Here is a 21,125-nt window from a genome sequence, read left to right on the forward strand (position 1 = left end):
AAGAGTGAACTTCAGTGGGGAGCTTCCTTATTTAATTATGTAGTGTATGGAGAAATAACTTGATTTCATGGAGTATCTTCATATGGTGATAAGAGAGCTGGGAAGTTTCTAACATGCTTTTTCCTCTGGGTATTTCTTTTTTTTTTGAAAAGCCATTTTGACTATCTTGATCTCACTTCATAAACTTTCTTCCTCTTTTTTTTGTTTCCTGCTGAGTTGCTTCTCTTCAAAGTACTTTTCAAAAGCTAAATAGTTGAGTTGTAGGCAATAATGTTCTTCTAAAAAAAAAAAAGCTAGTTTAAATTCCTGTTAAGAGTTTAATTGCATTACAATACTGCTCTGTTGCATTTATTATCCACCCCAAATTACAAAGTGTTAGAAAACATCCAAAAAGCTTCTGCCACTGGAAAGGTTTGATATTTTGTTAGAGTACAGAAATTCTATAAACAGCAAAGCCTGCATTTGCATTTTATTATAAAATGCTAGTTTATTTGGAAAAATAAAATGTTAGTTTATTTGGAAAAAAAATAACAGCACTGGAACACTTTTGTAATTCTTCAAGAGGACTTTTAAATGGAACAAAAAATTGAATTTGGCCAAGAGTTCATTAACAATTTAGTTCTGTCTGCATTAGAGGACATTAGTACCTGTTGGTATGTAAATGTAAACACAATTGTGTACCATGGTTGGAGAGAGTCATATCTTAGCTATATGGATCTTCTCAAGGTAGCTGTTGTGGGAAAAGTTGGAAAACGGCCAAAATACACAGGTAGAGAACAGTGGCTGGGTGGAGCGCTCTGTTTTATGCAACTGTGGCTGTTTGACTGGAGCTGTTCAGCGTGTTGACACAATTTCAGTACCCCTTGTCTGCTCCACTTATTTTTGAAAACAGGTATGTTTCTGTGGCAGGCAAGCGTCTTCCAAAACGCTATTCTATAATGCAAAGTTAAAAGTAGGATTTTCTATGGACCGATGTAATGTGGTGCACATCTGTTTTCTGGTTGCTCCGGTGGTGTGTGTAGTAGTGTTGCATGTGTCTGCTGTACAACACACTAACCAACAATGACCATATGCTACCCAAGGATCTCCAGAGTACTAATCTTGTTCTTATTCCTGACTCAAGGGATGAGTGCTATTCTACTACACTTCCTGCATGCAAATTGAGGCATCTGTTCTAGGGGGACAGGGGTGCAGAGCCTTAACGGAAGAGATTTGAGCAGGTAACAACCCAAGAAGGTGATATTCCAACATGATGGTTTGTATCATCTTTGGTTTCCGTGGGCTCTGCCATTGCTTCAGCCAACCTGTACTCCAGGCCATTTTCTCCTATTCTGGTGCCTTCTAACAGTGTCTTTGTGTCAAACACTGTAAGATTGAAAGGATTGCAATATGTTAGTGTAACCATGGAAACTTTTGCTTTTGACTGTTTTCCTTCATAACTTAACATTAAGCTAATAACTTTGTCTCTTTTCCCCCTAGAATTCTTATTATTCTTCAAAAACAAGTGATACTTTCCCTCATAGACGCATTAGAGGACACCTTGAAAATACAGGACCCATCAGAAGACACTTTAAGGTACAGATCAGCTTTTATCAGATGCATTTGTTAAATAAAATTGAGGTTTTGATCCTGTTGAGTTCAGTAAAGAGACAGATTTGAAAGTATTAAATGACATGGAAATAGTGGCATTGTTGCCTAATTGTTTCCATTGAACTAATTTTGGAGGTAAGAAGGTCAGCAGAGCTCAGTTGTCCAGGATTATATCCATACAGTTGAAAGAAATAAGTTAACTCCAAAGTTGAGAATGGAAAGTGCAGGAAGTGAACAATGACTAGAAAGATAATCTGTTCAAAACCAAGCTGAGCAGCTTTCTTTCCTTCTCCAAATATGTATGGGAGCCTGAACCATTTCCTGAAATTAGGATTTTCTGAAGGCAGTACAATTCATGTATTAATACTATTATTTTGATGGCTTTTTCATATAGGGATTTCTGGGGAACTAATGTTTTGTGTGAACCCTGCATATTGCTATCTATTCATTTTGGGAAAAAAAAGTAAAACTTTATTTTCAGGGTCTCAAGATGATAAAGGGGTGAGCAGGTGTATTACTTCCTGTGATAATGCAGTTTCTTTCTAAAATCTTTTAATTGTAAAAAGTATCATGGGAGCAGCAAACAAACACTTTCTTCTGCTGATAGTGGCATGCTATGCATGGATTGAATTAGATGTATTTATATCAGAAAAACACAACTTATACTCACTTTCTACTTTACAAGTACCCCTACTAATTATTTAACAGGAGTAAAATGACACACAGACTAGGTAGTGATCTTATTTTGTAGATAGGGGAATTGAAATAAGGCTTTGGGTAAGTTGAGTAGCTGGTGTTTTGGATGAAACTTTAAAGGGTGAGGAGGTTCCTCCCTCTCCCCTCCCTGAAACTAAACATAAGCAAACTGTTATGAAAATTTTTGGGGCTCTCCTGTTTAGGTATGCTTTGCCAGTCAACCTGCCAGATAGCTAAGCTAACAGTATCAAAAAGGGCTAACTCTATTCTGGTGGTGGTGGTGGGGGGGGGGGGGGTGTGGAACTTTTCCAATCTGAAGCTAGTAAGTCTAAAATGTCAGCCTGACATCTCTATTTTAACACGTAAGGACATTGCAGTCTCTTAATTGGTATCCCCTCTGTATTGTCAGTTGGTAGGGGACAGATAGATCATTAGCACTGGCTGCTGTATCATTATATCAACTACCTACATTGCCTCATATTATAAAGAAAACAAAAAGCTGCCTTATTTTACTTCAGCCAAGAATTCTGCTGGAGATCATGCAGACAGGAAAGTGCTTGCTTAAACTGTCATTGCCTGTGTATATGAAACCTGAACATTGCTGTATCCAGTGATCTGTCCCACGGTGTTTTAAACTTATAGGGAAAACAGCATTTTCACTGGTATTGCAGTTTCCATATATGTACATTACCTTTTGTCACTGCCATGGAAACAGCATTGCTGATTTGACATTAGTTTCATCAAGTTCTCACACTGAGTTTCCTCCCTCATAACATAAAGGGTTTTTCCCTCCCATGCTGTTGCTAAAACCTGCCTAAGGAAGGCGATTTCACAGATTCACAGATTTCTCTAGGTTGGAAGAGACCTCAAGATCATCGAGTCCAACCTCCGACCTAACACTAAGTACTCCACTAAACCATATCACTAAGCTCTACATCTAAACGTCTTTTAAAGACCTCCAGGGATGGTGACTCCACCACCTCCCTGGGCAGCCCGTTCCAATGCTTAATAACCCTTTCGGTAAAGAAGTACTTCCTAACATCCAACCTAAAACTCCCCTGTCGCAACTTTAGCCCATTCCCCCTCGTCCTGTCACTAGGCACGTGGGAGAATAGACCAACCCCCACCTCTCTACAGCCTCCTTTCAGGTAACTGTAGAGAGCGATGAGGTCGCCCCTGAGCCTCCTCTTCTCCAGGCTGAACAAGCCCAGCTCCCTCAGCCGCTCCTCGTAAGACTTGTTCTCCAGACCCCTCACCAGCTTGGTCGCCCTTCTCTGGACTCGCTCGAGCACGTCCATGTCCTTCCTGTAGCGAGGGGCCCAAAACTGAACACAGTACTCGAGGTGCGGCCTCACCAGAGCCGAGTACAGGGGCACAATCACTTCCCTCGACCTGCTGGCCACACTGCTTCTTATACAGGCCAGGATGCCGTTGGCCTTCTTGGCCACCTGAGCACACTGCTGGCTCATATTCAGCCGACTATCCACCAATACTCCCAGGTCCTTCTCGGCCAGGCAGCTTTCCAGCCACTCATCTCCCAGCCTGTAGCTCTGCTTGGGGTTGTTGCAGCCCAGGTGCAGGACCCGGCACTTGGCCTTGTTGAACTTCATGCAGTTGACCTCAGCCCATCGCTCCAGCCTATCCAGATCCTCCTGCAGAGCCTTCCTGCCCTCGAGCAGATCGACACATGCACTTAGCTTGGTGTTGTCTGCAAACTTACTGAGGGTGCACTGGACGCCCTCATCCAGATCATCAATAAAGATATTAAAGAGGACCGGCCCCAGTACCGAGCCCTGGGGGACTCCACTAGTGACCGGCCTCCAACCAGATTTGACTCCATTCACCACAACTCTCTGGGCCCGGCCATCCAGCCAGTTTCTAACCCAGCGAAGCGTACGCCAGTCCAAGCCCCGAGCAGCCAGTTTCTCGAGGAGAATGTTGTGGGGAACGGTGTCAAAAGCCTTACTGAGGTCAAGGTAGACCACGTCCACAGCCTTTCCCTCATCCACCAAGCGCGTCACTTGGTCATAGAAGGAGATCAGGTTCGTCAAGCAGGACCTGCCTTTCATAAACCCATGCTGACTGGGCCTGATCGCCTGCTTGCCCTGCAAGTGCCGCGTGATGACCCTCAAGATAATCTGCTCCATGAGCTTCCCCGGCACTGAGGTCAAACTGACAGGCCTATAGTTCCCCGGGTCTGCCCTCCGGCCCTTCTTATAGATGGGCGTCACATTGGCTAGCCGCCAGTCAACCGGGACCTCATGGGAGGGTTTTTCCCTCCCATGCTGTTGCTAAAACCTGCCTAAGGAAGGCGATTTGATTCCTCTGTACTCAAAAGCCTTCCACTGATTATTAAAAACAAATAAATATGCTGCTTCTGGATACATAAAACAGAGGAGTTCTAGCTGAATAAGCAAAAACAGGGGTTTATTTAGATTATTTTTGCAAGACCATATGTTTTTCAAAAGTTTAACATAGTACCAAAAATATTTTTAGAGCAGCAGTTTCATAAAAGATCTGGAGAAATCGTATAAAAATTAAAAGGTCTTTTTTGTAGTAACACTTTGAAATGAATCACTAAGCCACATTTAAGTGATATGTGCGTGGTTATCTTTTTGAACTAAACTCAGTTCTGTTTTACACAGTTCAGAGTATTAATGGCTGTGGGGAGAGTGAGCACGTGGAACCATGTAGCTGCTTGCTCACTCTTCTCTTGCTCCCACCTCCAAAAGGACCAGGGAAAAGAATAGGGAGGGCAAAAGCGAGAAACTCATGGGATGAGATGAGGAGAGTTAAGGAAAGGAAAGAGGGTGAATAAAGAAATGATGCAAAGACAGTTGCTCACCACCTCCCACAAACCAACTGCCCAGCCAGTGCCCAAGCAAGAGCTCCCTTCCCTTAGTTTTTAGCCAAAACACTGGTGCGGTGTCAGTGCTGTTGTAGTCACAAATCCAAAATACAGCACCGTGTGGACTGCTATGAAGAAAACTGACTCTATCCCAGTGGCATGTTGGTATATGTTTGCTCTTACAGAGCTTGAAGCCATCGGTTCTTAGGCACTGTGATTAGTGTTATTTGTAAAATAGTCTTTATGTAAAAGTAGATGTCATTAGCATATTTTTAGACTGTAAGTGAACTGTTTTCTCCTGTACCTTAGACTACCTCATATTCCTCTGACCTGTGTATGAGTTCAGTACCTACATACCAAATGTATGATCTGATAACTTCCTCTACAGCTGACTCTGCTGCGTTAATAATACCTCTATTTCTCTTCCTCCCTGCTTATGTAGATACTTGAGTTGAAACTTAAGTGTGTGTATAATCTCACTTTCAATTTCTTGTACATTTTCTCCCTTTCCTATTCAGTCTGCTCCTTCGCTTGTTGCTGTACAAATGCAGTGACAGACCACTAAGGCCTCCTTTCTAGCCACCTACGTCAGAGCAGAGAACCACAGCAGTTGTGGGAGAAACGAGAACTTCTAATGTTAACTGTGTTCAGTGGCTTAATTTAGCATTAAAAATGCCCTTCAGCTCTCCCTGTGGTAGGCTTATATCTACTTAAGGAATTTACTTGCACCTAATTGTGTTGTGCTGAGACTCAGATACCTCTTTTTAGTAGAGGAGTGAGTTAGCACTTAGTGGCCTTTTGCAAGTATGTCCTCTGCCCACAAGCACTCTAAGAGTAACCCTGGGGAACTGATGGGGACAGCTTCTCCGTTAGCTCCTACGTAGTAGGTGGGTGAAATGATTTTTGAAATAACAAGAACTGCGCATAAAGGAACCTCTGTTCTGTACAGTCCCTTCTTAGCTGTTCATCTTCCACACAATGGAAAACGGTGGAAAAACTGGTACCAAACTTATCACAACCTCAGAGCATATAAATTTTTTTGTTGAAGTGATCCTTACTCTGTCAAAAGGACACGGATTTCACCAGAATAATTACATCCTGCTCAAAAAGGGCTCTTTTTTTCTCTTCTATACATCAAAGCTGTTTGTAATATGTGACAAATATTTTATATTGCCAGAATGTTTCTTCTCTTCTGTATCTAAAAGACCGTTGTTTGGTTGTCTATTTTTTTGAATTTCAAGGATGAGTGTATATGGGGAAGTTTTCTGTCACTACTACATTTGAAAACTTAACTGTGTTACTGGAAAACTAAGTGAAATTATGATTAATGGGGATTTCTTGTGCTAAAGTTTTTTACAGCATGTTTTGTTGGAGGTCTGAGTGCTTAGGATAATAGAAACATTTTTATAACTTCTCCTATCAGTGTTGGTCTTGCTATATTGCTCTTTCTGTGTATGTGTAATGCCACTCACCTGTAAGCTTTTTGTTACTTCTGGTCTTCATTCCTGTTCCCATGCTAGCTTGATGTACAGTATTTCAGTCTGGAAGTGATAAAAGCATAGAGTAATTTATGTTCAGACCATAAGATAGCGTAGAACTGTGTGAAAAATAGTCACACTGACTTCTGTTTAGCATAACTGGTTTTGGCTCAACACCTTTGCCTGCTGCAGTCTAACATCAGTGAATTTAGTGGTAAGTGATGTTAGTAAATGTATTGTACAATGTTTTAACACTTTCCATTTTTCAATGAGGAAGATAGTTTCAGATGTTTTAAACAGTAAATACAACGTGGCAGTTCTGTGATCCACATAGTAGCTAGTAATCTGAAGAAAAGCAAATTGAAAATAGAGGCTCAGCACTCGCAAATGCGGATTCTTGCTCAGAACTGTAGGTTTTACCTGTGTATATAACTGTAAATATAAACTATTGAGTTTTGGTGCCCTCATCTTGTGCGTTTTTTTTCTCCCTACCCTTACAGAGCAACTTTGCAGATGGTCGTTTGCAATCCCATTATAAATCAGGCTTAGTACAGAAGGGTTTATATATTCAAGCTAAGTACCAGCGGTTACGTTCTGTTGGTGTAAGGGGATTTACCACTAATAAATTCAGAGATGGATTTTTGAGGAAAGAAAAGGTGAGTTGGCTTAATTTATTTTTCACTAAGTCCTTTTATAAAATGTGAATGTTCAAATGATCTGCTCCAGTGTTTAAATCCCCATGGAATAGCTTGGAGGGGATTTCTTGGAGTGTTGGCTCTTTGCGCTTTCACAGGCAAACTTGATTCTGCACTTATTTTCTTCATGATTATGCCATAGGAACTTGCTGAAATTTGTTTTGGATAGTTGCAAATCAGAGGCAGGCTCTGAGATTCTGTAGTTACTTCTGTTCTAGTATTTTCTCCTTGATCTGTTATTGTGAAGAGAAAGCGGCCCTCTGCGTAAAAATGTTACATCCTCTCAGGCTACAGTTTTAAGTTAACTTGAAGGATATTAAGACACTTTTTGATTAACAAGAGATGAAATACAGACTTATGTTGCCTTAAGAGTTCATCATGTGCTTTGAATTACACACTTGGAGTACTGTTCTGAATAAAGCATCCTGCAGCACATGGTGTCTGTAAAATAGTTTAAGCTCAAGCTGAAGCAATTAGGCACATCTGTCCTACACCTCCTGGTTTGTGGTGTGTATGGGGCGGTGATAGTGTTGAAGCGCAGAAGAACTTTTGAACAGTATGAAATGTTACAGCTTGTGGGAGGACAAGCAGTTGATCAGTTCTAATAAAGGATTTGTTTTAAGTATGATCAAAGTTTTATGGGGTTTCTCAGACGTCAGAGAATTGGATTAGATGACCTACGCACCCCACTACCTGTTAAACAGGTTGCTTCTTGCTAAAGTATACAGGTGAATTGCTTTTAAATATGCATAGACTCCAAGAAGCTGGATCTCTGAAGGGTGAACAGAATTGGAATTAGTGGAAAATAGATGGAAAAGGTTTTTTCTAAAAATAACAAACCAGTAAAATGGGCATCAAGTGCCATAATTTAATTTTTTTGCAGTGAGCTTTTCCCCCATTAATTTCCAATGCTGTTCCTTAATTGGATATTAAGGTTCTTGTCTGGAACTTATTAAAACAATCTTAACAAAATCTGTCTCCTGGAGATTATGATTTGAATTAGAGAAGCATAATAAGATCTGAATATTGATTTTTGACCAATGAAGAAATTGAGTATTGTTGAGTTGAGGTAAAATCTTGAAGAATAAGTAGGACAGCCGTTATCTTAATAACATACTGATTGCTGGTTAGGTTAACTCTTTCAAAAGCAACCATTCCTTAGATTCTAGCATTTCTCTTATTTTGTGTAGCATAATAACTACATTTGTCCTTAAGATTTGTTGAACTAGTCAGGACACCTTCATGGTTTACTTCACCATTCCGAAATAATTGTGTATGCATCCTTTGCAGTCTTTACAGTTTTATTGTTCCAACCCATAACTGAAAGAATTTGTTACATACAATAATACAGTACTTGCAGGAAGGTTGGGAGCTTGCTTTTTTTCCCTCACTGTTACTACTTGATGGTAACGATTGTTTTATTTTTCTCTGTAGGGAAATTTAAATATTGGGACAGAAACCTGAACTGAGCTCTGAAGTTGAAACATATAACACAGCAAAGGGAACACCTGTTCATTTTTTGCAACTTTGTCAAGACCTAAAATAGGATAAAGGAACTAACCCTGTAACTTTCTTGATTAAAAATAACTTTATTTTTCAGTAGTGGAATGCTGCGGAACTTTTTTTACAGTTTTAATAATTGCTTTTAAATTACAGTATTTGAATGAAACATTGTAATATGTATCTTTAGTTCCTTTTGCATACCGGTCTCAAGTAAAGAAGTCATTGAAGGGAGTCTTTATTTATTGAATACCTTTTCTTCTAAGCATGATGTTACAGATGGAACTTGAGTTGTTATACCCGGAAGTTTATATGTTGGAAGTTTATTGCTTATGTAATAAAAGAAAAAGGAGAAAAAAAGTGCCTGAATTGTTTGGTAATAGCACATTAGCTCAGGATTTTCCAAGTAATGACCTTCTAGGTTGTGCAATAGATCTTACACCTCTGTTCAGTCATTTCTGTAAAACAGTATTTTGTATTACTTCATTTTAATTTAGTAATATTCTTGGGTTTCTGATGTCTATATACACCTGTAAATTGTTAGGATGTTGAGACAATTTTCAGTATTTGATTAAAATGAACGAACAGGCAGGTATGTAATGTACTGTAGCAGTAGCTTAGAACTGCACTGAAAGCATGCTTGGGTTTGTTAGAGGATTAGTTGGTCCGTATTCAAAGTTATTCTGTCTCATTATATTTTTCTGTGTGACATTCTTAACTAAGCCACATGTTTTCTAATCTTTTTTTGTCATAAATGATTTGGTGGTTTCCTGGATTCTGAAATTGGGGCCTGAAGTGTTTAGTTGCAAGAAGAAAAAAAAAGGGCAAAAAATGTAAATTTTTAGAAGCATGTATTCTAACAAAGCTGTTAATAATTGAAACTGCTTTAAATGCAGATAGATAGTTTGTAACTTTTTTCAAAATCCCAGTAATTCTCTGGGTCACCGTACTTCAGAGAAGAACATTGTTATGCAGTACGCAGAACTCAAATAGCTTGACATGTTTTTATAAGCAGCTATAAACGATATTGTGCTTATTTCCTGTTTATAGCTTTTGCCTTAATATATAGTGTACAGTAGGGTTTTGTCTGTGTATTACAGATTTAAGATTTCTTATTCCAGGTAAATTAAAGATGCATAACAAGTAGTTTTCAAAGATGTTCTTATTTGTTTTAAGAAACATTTTTTTCATAATTTCTAACAGTGTTAGCCGTGGAGAATGCAGGCTAATCTGTTGTGGGTAACCGATCAGAACTCTGGTAGTACGTAGAGGTAAGTGCAGAGATAAGGAAATTTGGTTTTGGTGGAAAGTCAGGATGTGATTTTTTTTGCATGCTTTTGTCATGGTTTTTTTTCCAAAATGCCATCAGTAGAGAGACTGTCTATTGGAACTGTAAGTATGGCTCAGAACAGCTAAAATGGTGTCACTTAATCTTTGGTTCATGGGGTGTACTGCTTAGTGTTCATAAGAAATAAGTAGGCAGGAAGTGTGCCAGATTCATTGGTTTTTATGGTGATTCAACAATAACACCAGATGGCTTAAGTTTCTAAAACCCAAGTTTTCAACTGAAGTAATTACTAAATGATTCAACTAGTTTTTCGGTAACTTTTTCCCATACGAACACGAGATGGGAAGCTAAAGGAAGGAGATTCCCTGGTCAAATGCAGCTAATGTTCTGCAGTTAAGAAATTATGCTGTTGGTGATGAATCTGGCAAAATTTCCCTGTGTAGATTTAGTGGGAGGTGGAAATAAGGAATTGAAACAACAGATGAGTCAACACAAAGTGAACGCGGAGTAGCCATGGTTAAGCAATCCGCTGTCAGAGGAGCATTGTGTGTGCCCCTGCAGGTTGGGGCAGGTTCTTCCTAAAGCCCACAGGCTCTATTGTATTGCTCCTGAATGTGCTAAAGCATTGTAAAACACAGGTGAAACTATACATGATATAGGACAAACTACTGATTGTCTCACTCAACAGGATATTACTGTTTCTGTAAGCTTCCTGCAGTGTTCTTATTAAAGCTTGGAAGAAAACTCACTGTTGAGGAAATGGGAAAAGATACCTGAAGAAACTTCTGACATGCCAGTTTTGCTAACGTTGCGTGGAAGTAACTGAAGTAGTCGGACTTCAGCCAATTAATGCTGCTCTTTCATTTTTATCTTTTATTGAAAAGCAGCTTTAAAAATGTGAATGGCTCCTGATTGTGTGCTTTATTTTACTTGCGCACAATTAGTTTTACTACAGTTTTATTACCTTCACAGTTTAGCTTAATTATTATTTCTGTAAATGTGAGCAATGTATTACAAACATGGTATTTTGGGCAAGTTTACTGACACCCCTCCCCTTCCCCAGCCCATCGTTGGTCCCAAGATGAATGCCGTATGATGTTACGTAGTCCCCGTTGCAGTTGCTTTAGCTTTTTTGTGAGGAGATTCCATCTGCTCCAATCACATTCTTTACTGATAACATTGCTTTATTAATTCAGGATTTTGTCATGACGAAACTTCCTATTTTACATAAATTTCATACAGAAAATTAATTCTGTGATTGAGTTAAGCGGTAGAGGCAGCTGAACTATCTGGTCTGTCTCGTGTGTGACTTACTCTGCTTTGTATCTTCTTTAATTGCAGACTTATGTCTCTATACTCATACACAAATCAGCCCATTTATTTTTTCAGCCCAGGGAAGTTCTAAGAATATTTTAAGGATATAGTGTGTTTGATTGAGAATAATATATTGAAGTTACTGATGGCTCATGAAGACTCGAGATGAGAAAACTAGTGTTAAGGAGAAGAAAGGTCAGTTTACTTGAATAACTTTGTGCCTTTCTATATTGTGACTGCATTGTATAAAATGCCCTCTGTACAAAGACTTAAGTAATATTCTAATTGTTGCATTGTTTCTAACAGGAGCATGGACTTGAGTACAGATGTTTAATATAACTGCTTACTTTAAGTATGTGGGTAATCCTCAGCTCCAAAGGAAAAGTGTTCCTTGTATTAGTAAAGCCTGTCACTGCATTTGCATTGGGAGGGCAAGTTAAGAATGTGATTGTCTAAGAGCTAGTTAGCTTTTCTGTTTTATACTTCTGTAAATGTGAATTGCCTTTCTGTTAATCAACTTGAAATGACTGCTAAATGCTTGTTGTTCATATGTGAACAACGCAGTTGTTCATATGTGAAACTTTTTTATTGCTATCCAAAACGCAGTCGTTTAATAGTCTTCCTTAAGTGTCTGAAGTAACAAGTTGTGATGTTAGCACTGACATTGCTGATCAGTTTAATCTCTACATTGATTAATTGATTGGGTTAGAATCCTCATCTTATGATTCTAAGCTTTTAATGTAATGATCAAGTTCACAGGGTTAACAGAATTCTGGGGCTAGTAAGAAGCAACACATTTGCAAGGTATATACAAGTCTGCCTTAACTCTAATAGTGACTTAAATGTTTCAAGTCACCTTACCTGATGAATTTAGAAGGTCTCGAGACCTCAGCATGACTATCTCCACTCAGGTAACTAATAGCAGGGGGTAGGAGTAAATCCAGCTGATAGCCAGCTGTCTGGCTATCTGAACCTGCTGCCTTCTCTCCCACGGCCTCGGTATGAAATGCTGAATTTTCTTTAAATGAACTTGCTTCAAAAAAAACAAAACAAGATTACACTTCTGGGCATTACAAAAGGCTGGGTTTTCAAAAGTGCTTTTTGTGCTTTAGAAAGTCATTTTTCTGTCATGTCTTAGAAATTGATAGAGTTGCTTGGAGAAGATGATTAAAGATTATAGCAAAGATTAAGCTATGGAGACTTGATTTCTCAGTAGTCACTTCAGAAGACTGTAAACAGAGGGAGATTTTCAACTTCCTTGCTCTCTGAAGAAATCTCTTCCTGTACACTGTAGAAACATGCCTCTTGCCTTTCTTTAAGCATCTGAACAGCCGTCTGCAAAGTTCACTACAGGAGAGCTCTCTGAAAGAAGGACTTCAGGCTTGCATCCTAATGAATCTGCCAGAACTGGATGCTTCTGCACATATCTGGCCCTTGACAGACTTCGTTCCCCTGCTGCAGGATTTGAAGATCGGAGGCTCTCCTTACAAAGGGGAAATACAATAAAAGCCATTTCGAGATCTTTGAAAGCCTACTTGTAACACTTGGCTCCCTTGACATCAAGGACAGCAATGAACGCTTAGATGAGTTCTGTTTCTTGCTTGGTGACCATACATTCTCAGTGTTAAGGTTTGAGAAAACCATTGTCATGACATCTGCCCCTTCTTTTTCCCCTTCCTTGCCCCAGTAGTTTTTGTTGGTGGAGGGTTTTTTGAGTAGGCATTTAGACGTGGTTTAATAGTTTTATGCTGCCTACCACTTTAACGTGGTTTTCTTCTGTTCACTGCTCTGAATTTTGTCTAAATCTCATGTTGTCTTTTTAATATTTCATTTTCTGTAAATAATGCAGTAGATGGCTTTTATTTTGTGACTGGCTCCTCTTATGTCTTTATTGTTGAAGGAAGAGACAGGGTGGAAACGGTTGTTTTTAGTACACTCTTCATGGAATAAAAAAAGTCTCATTGTTTTGTTTTAAGAATAGCAGGACTGTTGTTTTAACAATTGAATGAGGATGTGGGCTAATGTCCATTTCTAAGAAATATAATAATATTCACCTTATTTATTCTGTAGTTTCCTCTTCCACAAGGATCCTCTTGAGTGTATGTGCACATGTATGTACATACGCATACACACAACATGATTAGAAACCTTTAATGTAATTATTTCTAAATGTGGATGAAAAGTAACATTTTAAAACTACTGAAGATGGAGTTAAATGCAAAAGCATTATAAGTCTGTAGTCTTTGGAGTCCACAATGGTGCTTTTGACAATGTTATCCCATACCTGAAAATTTCATGTTAATAAGTATATATTAAGATGTAGGTATGTTTATATGTATGTTTAACATAGTTTCTATAAAATCAATGTAAATTTTGTTTCTACAGACAATAAATGTTGTAACAAGATTTTTACTTATAAATACATTCAGTGATTTGATTCAGTAGTTTAATATTTGGCATCATTTTGAGTGTTTTACTTGATGTGTGTAGCTGTTGGAAGGTTATTTATATAACTTCCTGCTTGAGGTTGAAGCTTTGATCCACTTCCTATGTACACCTTTTTGGCTAAAAGAAGCTCCCTATTTGCAGATATAAAACATGAGTCTCCCTTTGGGACTACCACAAAAATAATAATTATTTAAGGAAGGAGGGGAAAAAAAGCTCTGAAAGCAGTTATGTCCCTCTCTTTCTCAATGGCATTCAAAACCCTTAGCATCTCTGTCAAAGTTTGATTCCTGTCCAGTAGAGGGGCAGTATGGGTGAAAGCACACACTTGCCTGGCTAACTTCACCAAATTTTGCATTTAATAAGCTAGTGCACATTTTTAAAGAATTCCTGTAATACATAAATATCATTGGTACTAGGTAAGAATAACCATGTTATCTCTTAATGTTAGAATTCCCTAACAAAGAGAAGCAGGAATGAGGTTTTATTAAGGAAATATTAACTCCTCCACCCCCTGTTGTTAACATAAACTTGTCATAATCCAAATAATATTAGCCTTCGCTATATGTAAGTCACTTTTTTAATAACTCCTAATCTTACTATCCTTGACAAAACAGCAAAGCAAAAATCCCAATAATGCTTGGGTGATGTAATGGTGATGCTTCTCAGCTATTAGACTCTAGTCTTCAAAAGCGCATGTGCCTGATCGTGACCTGTAAAACATGTCGGTTTAGGTAGTTATTTTAAAAGTGATATTGATGAAAATTTACAACTTCCATCTTCTCTAAGCAGCTCCGTAACCGTTCCTTTTCTAAATGTCTCTATCTCTGCAGCATATTCACTCAGCTTTCTTCTCCCACAAAGATAAGGTACTGAAATCATCTCCATAGGCTGCAATGTTACTTTGATGTCCCAACTGAGGGGTACCCATTATTGGTGCAGGCTTTGTAGGAACACAAGATCCTATAGAAATTGTCTGGCTTGGGAACAATGGGAAGTTGTCTTGAAGGTACTGTGAGTTGTTTTTTTTCCCTCTGGTTTCCAGGACAGGACTTCACTGTGTTACAGATTTACTTGGTGAAAAAGCCAACAACTTCTCATATGTTGATTTTTTTTTTTAGTGTTGCTTCCTCAAAGCTGAGTTGAACGTGGGAGTCTGATTGCAAAATTGGCTTTCTTCCATGCATTGTAACATGTAGTTGGAAAACTCACTACTTTGTGTTATTCCTTATCGCTTCTACTACTAGCCCTAAACAGTTCTAGAAATGGAGCTACTGGGATGCACCGAGTTTCTCAGTTACAACATTTAATCCACCTTAAACTACACAGCTGGAGCCTTGGAAAGCCTAACTCCCAATAAAATTGGCATGCTAACAATAGAACTGTCTTACATTCCTCTCAAAGCTGGATGCATCGATCTGTCTTAGTTTGACATGTTACTTGGGTCTGATAGACCTGAGCCTCACATGACAAACCAGCTGAACTCACCAGGTAAAAGCTGCTGCTTTTCCTGTTGTTGGCTTTGCAGAATTAAAGCTGTAACACAAATAATTAAGTTTAAAGGCCCTTCTGCAATGAGTTGTGGATAACGGAAACCAGCGTTGTTTTATTAAGGTGTGTGGGAGAGAATGTGGGCTTTCTGGCAGTATGTGGCTGGCTAAAAGATGCTCTGTGTATGTATGGAGATAAAATATTTTTTTCTATTCCCTGCAAGTTTCTGAACTCTGCCAGGGGCTTGCAATTCAGTGTCCTAGTGTTCCTGGAACCGGTACTGAGTTGGTTTGTTTCTCACTTTTCAGTGGAACTCCGAACTGGAGGCTGTCTACACCTATATCAGACCTGTATTCCACTGTATTCCTTTTCATAACTGAACTTGCTTTTTTTTTTTTTTTAACTTTTCTCTAAAGTGCATATTCTAAATTTCTCTAAATTGAGTATTCTTCGGAGAGGTTTTATGGTATAGGTTTTATAATCTCTATAGAGGTTTTATAACTAGATTTTTGTAAAGGATAAGAATTAAAGCCAAGCTGCTGGAGCATATGAATCAGTTCCGATGTCCCATCTTGCTGCAGCAGGTAAAACGGTAAGTTAAAATGAAGTTTTCCTAGCTGTGAAAAAATAAGATTTATCAATCAAGAAGAAATCTGTAAACATTTAAGGTTCTTATCAGTGAAACTCGGTTATTTTTTTCTCCCAAACAGCTCTCCATTATCATAGTTTAAAAAAACGTGCACTTCCATGCCCAAGGAGTCCCTTACTTCTTTTCCCCTGGGACTTCCTCAGCCCCAAAAGCCTTTTCTCCCGCTGAACCCTCTTGGGTGGGGCAGGGGAAGGCGCTCGCATTCCTGACGCTCTTCTCTCCGTACCCCAGTCACCCCCCTGAGGCCGGTACAGCTCCCTTTGCTCAGCCTTTCACTAATACCGGGAGCTGTTACCTACGCTGTGCAGCAGTTCAGCCCTTAACCTGCTCCCGCCGCCCCCCCACACGCCGCTGAGGGTCTGCGCTCCCCTCGTGCGGCTCCTGCAAAGCCCCGGGGCGAGCACAGCTCCGAGAAGCAGCCGCTCTTTATCTGTTTATCTCCCTCCCTTCCTTCCTTCCTTCCTCCCCAGCCCGCCGAGGGGCCCTCCACGGCTGTGAGGGGCACCTGTGGCGGCGGGGGGCCTCCTGCAGCAGCGGGGCTGCCCAAGGGACCCCTTCCCTTCCCTCCCTTCCCTTCCCCGCCCTGCCCTGCCCTGCCCCGCCGGGCCCGGCCCCGCGGCCTGCCCCGTCCCTCCCTCGCTCCCTCCCGGCGGCTCTGGCGCAGTCTCGCGACACTTCCCGCAGCGCCCAGCCGAGCCGAGCCGTGCCGAGCCGAGCCGCTCCGGTAGCGGCGGCAGCGGCAGCACCGCCACCGGCGGCAGCAGCGGGCAGAGCCCCCCCGGCCAAGCCGCCCACCCCCGCGGCTCCCCGGCAGGCGCCCGGGCTCGGCCGCGCTCTGTCCCCGCCTCGCTCCGCCCGGCAGCGGGGGAACCCACCCAGGTGGCTGACGGCTGAGCCCCTTCCCTCGCCTCGTTTTATTTTTATTTATTTTTATTTTTTTATTATTATTCTTTTTTTTTTGCCTCCTCTCCCTCCCCGCGAACACGCATGCCGAGGGCGGCGGGACGCGGCACGCAGCCCGGCTGCGGCGGGCGCTGAGCTGCGGGAGGAGGGAGCGGCGGGCGAGCAGGGAGGGGGCCGCGCTGTCAGCAGCAGCAGCACCGCCACCGCCACCAGCACCGCCAGCAGCCGCTTCTTCCCCCGTCCACCGCCGCCCCAAACTTTCGGCCTGCCTCCGGCGCTGCCCGGCTCCACATCAATGGGTGAGTCTGGGCCGGGGGCAGGAGCCGGCAGGGTGAGGCTGCCCCCGCCCGCCTCGTGGCTCCCAACTTCTCCCCCCCCCCCCCCCCCCCCCCGGCTGGCCGCTCGCCTGCGGGGGAGACCCCGACCCGTGCTGGGCAGCCCCTGGGCTGGGGCCGTTGTGGGGTCGGTTGTGGGGCCGTTAGGGCCGTTGTGGGGTCGGTGGTTGGGCGGGGGGCGGTGGGTCGCGGCAGGCGCTGCCCGTGAGGTGGCTCCCGCGGGCCGCGTGAGGCGGCTCCGGCCGGGGCGGGCAGCGGCCGCTACCTGGGCGGCGAGGGAGGGAGAGGAGGCAGCGGGGGGCCGGGGGCCGAAGGGCCGCGTTGTGCCCGGCTGAGGGGCCGGGGTGAGGCGAGGTGGCGGTGCCGGGCGCGGGCTGGTACCCCCGGGCTGGTGCAGGCTGAGGGCAGCGTCGCTGAAGGGGCTGGATATAACGCGCCGTGCGGGCAGACATCTTACAGCGCGTTACCTGCTGCCACACCGGGAGGAGAGGGGGGAGATCACCCTCTCTTTGTTCCTGGGGAGCTCAGCCCGCCAGGTGCCCCCCCAGCGATGCGGAGCTGCCGCACCTGCACGCCGCAGGATGAAGCGCTGCCTCTTCGCCATGGACTTCCACCGAGCGCTCCGGTCCAGGCTGAAAGGCATCCAGGCATACGCAACTCGCTCAGCTCCATCCGTCCGAGCCGCCTCCGAGGCTGCTGACCGCAGGCCAGCACCCCCAGACTGCCACGTTTAATCGGGTGTGCGTAGAGGACTCTGTTAGGGCTGGGGTGCTTGCGAGGTAACGCTGCTCCGAGCTGTGACAGGGCTTTAGGCGCAGCTAGGTGGCTGGTTACAGCTGAGGGATGGAGCGAAATCTCTCGTCAGTATGGTGTGTCGCAGGCAATCGAGTTTTGCCATATCACTTTTGTTTTCCTGCCCTCTCAGGGCATGTTTTTTGGTTCTTAACTTTGTATTGTGACGCAAGAAGACTCTTCAGATTTCTCCTTAATCCACAGTGCAAATATTACCTTTCTTTTTTAATCTTTGTGGCACAAAAGATTAAGGAAAGTGATAAAGTAGCAGCGTAGTAGCTTGCTTTGCTAGAGCCCTTGAAAGCTTTTTGAACACTCCAACTTCGCAGTGCAGGCCAGCTTTTTTTCTTTACTCCCCTCTTCCTCTCTCCCCCACAGACAGGCCACGATCATACACATCTGGCTTCTTTAAAGCTCATTTCGATAATGACTTTCCCAACTCCCTGTAATTCAGTCAGACCTCTCTTCACAAAAAACAGGGAGGAGAGAAGGTAGGCTTGCGTTGTTCATATCTGCGGAGTGTGATTCTCGTAGCTTAAAAAACGAATGGAAAAATTGCATAAGGAAGTGAAGATATGAGTAGTATGAAAGTGAAGGCTTTCTAGGAGCTACCAAATGAAAACAGGGTTTTATTAAAAACATTTTTAGCATTGTTTGCATTTTTCAAAGATATTTGCATGCAGAAAAGAATAGGTGAATTCTTTATACGTAGGACACTATTGAGATTCCTAACCTTTTATTTTTAAATTACTTGCATGCCTCACATTTAAATCATTTATATTTTCTGTATGGCCCAGCATATTGCTGTTATTCCAAGCCTGTGTATGTGTATAGATGAGTGTATTACACATGTGCATATTAAAGTTCAGTGTATGGCCCCAAGCTTTTTTGCAGCACGTACCCCAAGCCTTAGAAGAAATATAGATTTATTGATGTTTCATGAGCTCTTTAATGACATTGTAGTTGGAATATCTTAATGTAAATTAATTCCCATTTGGAATGGGCTTGTCAGAAGAGCTGAGTGAATTAATGGAGGTAGTTCCTGAAACTTAAAAGAGGGTCAAGACAAAGATGTTAAAAGTAATTGTGGATACAGTGAAGCATGCTCAGTCCCCTTCCTTAAATACCTGAGAATTGAAGAGGTGGTGTTTTGTGGGGATGCGCTTGTGGGGTTTTTGTTTGTTTATAAGAATTACATGTGGTTAGGAAACTCCTCGGTCCCATTTGCAAGAGCTTTGCATGATCGTATGTCAGACTGCCCTCCTCAAGCTGAAGATCCAGAAAACAAAGTAAGAGCAAGGTATGGTAGCTACACAGGGAAAAATAGCTTGAAATGTCCTACTTGTTAAATTTAGAAAACATAAGGGTACAATATGATCGCAGAAAGCAGTGTTCAGCTGGCGACCTCACCAAGCAGCCGATGTGCAGCTCCTTGTGTCAGTCGAGACACACCTTCCAACCTCTGCAGTAAACGAAGATCCTTTTTTCTGCTATGCTGTCTTGGCTCATTTTTGAGCCAGCTTTGTGCGTTCAGTGGGCTGGGGGTCCTGTGCAATGATACAGCTGTGGGACTAAGCTGAAGCCTTCATCACAGTGCTTGTGCAAATACCAGTTTACAGATCTCTTTCATCACCAAACTTCTGAAGGATTCACATTGTAGCTTTTGTGAGTGTTTGTTTGTTTATTTGTTTTTGTTAGCATTGCTTCTTTTAATATTTTTCAAGGTATTTTTAAAGCTTTTCCACCGGCAGGGGGGAAGCGAGGACGGGTTGCTTTTGTTTATGTGAAGTCACCATGGTTAGAGGTTTAGATCCAGACAGTCTTGCGCCCTTTGAACCAGTTACGTTACTAATACTGGCAGACAACTCCTGTGTGCGTGGATTGACGTAGTGGTTGAGAAAGATGCTTTGCTGTGAAATACCACAGCTAGTCTGTACACAGCAAAGGAATGTTACACCAAGAAGTAATGTAACAGGAAAAAAATGGATCTGTTTGAGAGCCTGACTAATCTGTACTAGTCACAACACCTGTTCCAGTTGTAATCTCTTCCTAGTTCTGTTTTGCTCCTGTCCAAATTCTCCTCTGTCCCCTGCCCTCAAGTTCTGCCCTGCTTTCCTCATAACCCGTTACCATGGTATGACTTTCCCCTCTGCTTCTTTCCACATTGCAGTCAGGCCACTTCCTCTTTCTTCCTCTCTCTTATCAAAGCATCAATAGAGGGAGCACTCCGAGCACATTTCCTTTTTGGGGGGCCACGCTGACCTCCAGCAAGCAAGAGCTGCTCTTGCAATAAAACTTGTTCCCGGCCCTGTGGTGCGTCCTGGAGAAGGCTCGCTGCAAGGGAGTTTCATGGGGAGTTCAGCTGGTAAGCGCCAACAACTCCGCGGTCCCGGGTAGAACGAAGCGCTTTTGAGTCTTGAGCTTAGCAGAATTTGTGCAAGTGGCACGCAGGAGGTGGTAGGTGTGTCTGTAGTTCTCCACTGCTCCCCGGCAAGTTTTCAGCTTCCTCTTCAAGACGTTGGAGCTTTTGGAGCCTTTCAGCAAAATGGCTATGAGATGTTTCTAACTAGGAGTGGCATGTGTCATTCAGTAACGTCATCCTTGAGAACAATTGAACAATTTCAGCTGAACAAGGAAAAATCTCATGGAAGATGACTAGCATGAGTTTTTTCACTTTGAGGCTTTTATTAATGAGGTTGTAAGCAGCTCTTAAAAGGCTTTCTGTGGGAAATGCTGTATGAAAATCTTACTCAACCTGTAGAAAGTCTTTATTCTCCTCCTCATATGGGGTGTCGCTCATTTGAATTCTTCTGTTCATGGTGGTAGGTTCCTTTCTGACAGTGCTGTTACTTTGGAGCTTCTCAAGATTGGATTTTCAGTTGTTTGACAACATTTATACAGCCTGTGAATGTCTTCGGGGTCAGAGTTCAAGCGGGGTTTTCATGAACTGATAAAATATTTTTAGTAACCTGTATGAAATTTCATACAAAAATTGCTGGCATAAAGCTTTTTTTACCCTGGGAATCCAGAGACTATGGCTTTTAAGTCATAAAAGCTTATCGGGACTGCCTTCTGAATGGATCGAGATAGGGGTGTGAAAT

At 42.2% G+C, this 21,125-nt stretch overlaps 1 protein-coding gene across 5 annotated transcripts in view; it reads left to right on the forward strand.

The window, feature by feature from the left end:
- SH3KBP1 (SH3 domain containing kinase binding protein 1) overlaps positions 1 to 21,125 on the forward strand; it is a 255,788-nt gene that overhangs the window by 14,243 nt on the left and 220,420 nt on the right. For 2 of the 5 annotated variants that reach the window (XM_083850240.1, XM_083850241.1), the window contains exon 1: positions 16,478 to 17,196. In XM_083850240.1, the coding sequence (XP_083706366.1) occupies positions 17,193 to 17,196 (4 nt within the window). In that variant the 5' untranslated portion in view covers positions 16,478 to 17,192. Of the gene's footprint in view, positions 1 to 1,479; positions 1,576 to 7,112; positions 7,269 to 8,741; positions 17,197 to 21,125 lie in introns of those variants that run through there. The other 3 variants (XR_014588688.1, XM_083850242.1, XM_083850245.1) reach the window with 3 other exon arrangements.

Source organism: Anser anser, assembly GCF_964211835.1.
Source record: "Anser anser genome assembly, chromosome: 1".
NCBI lineage: Eukaryota > Metazoa > Chordata > Aves > Anseriformes > Anatidae > Anser > Anser anser.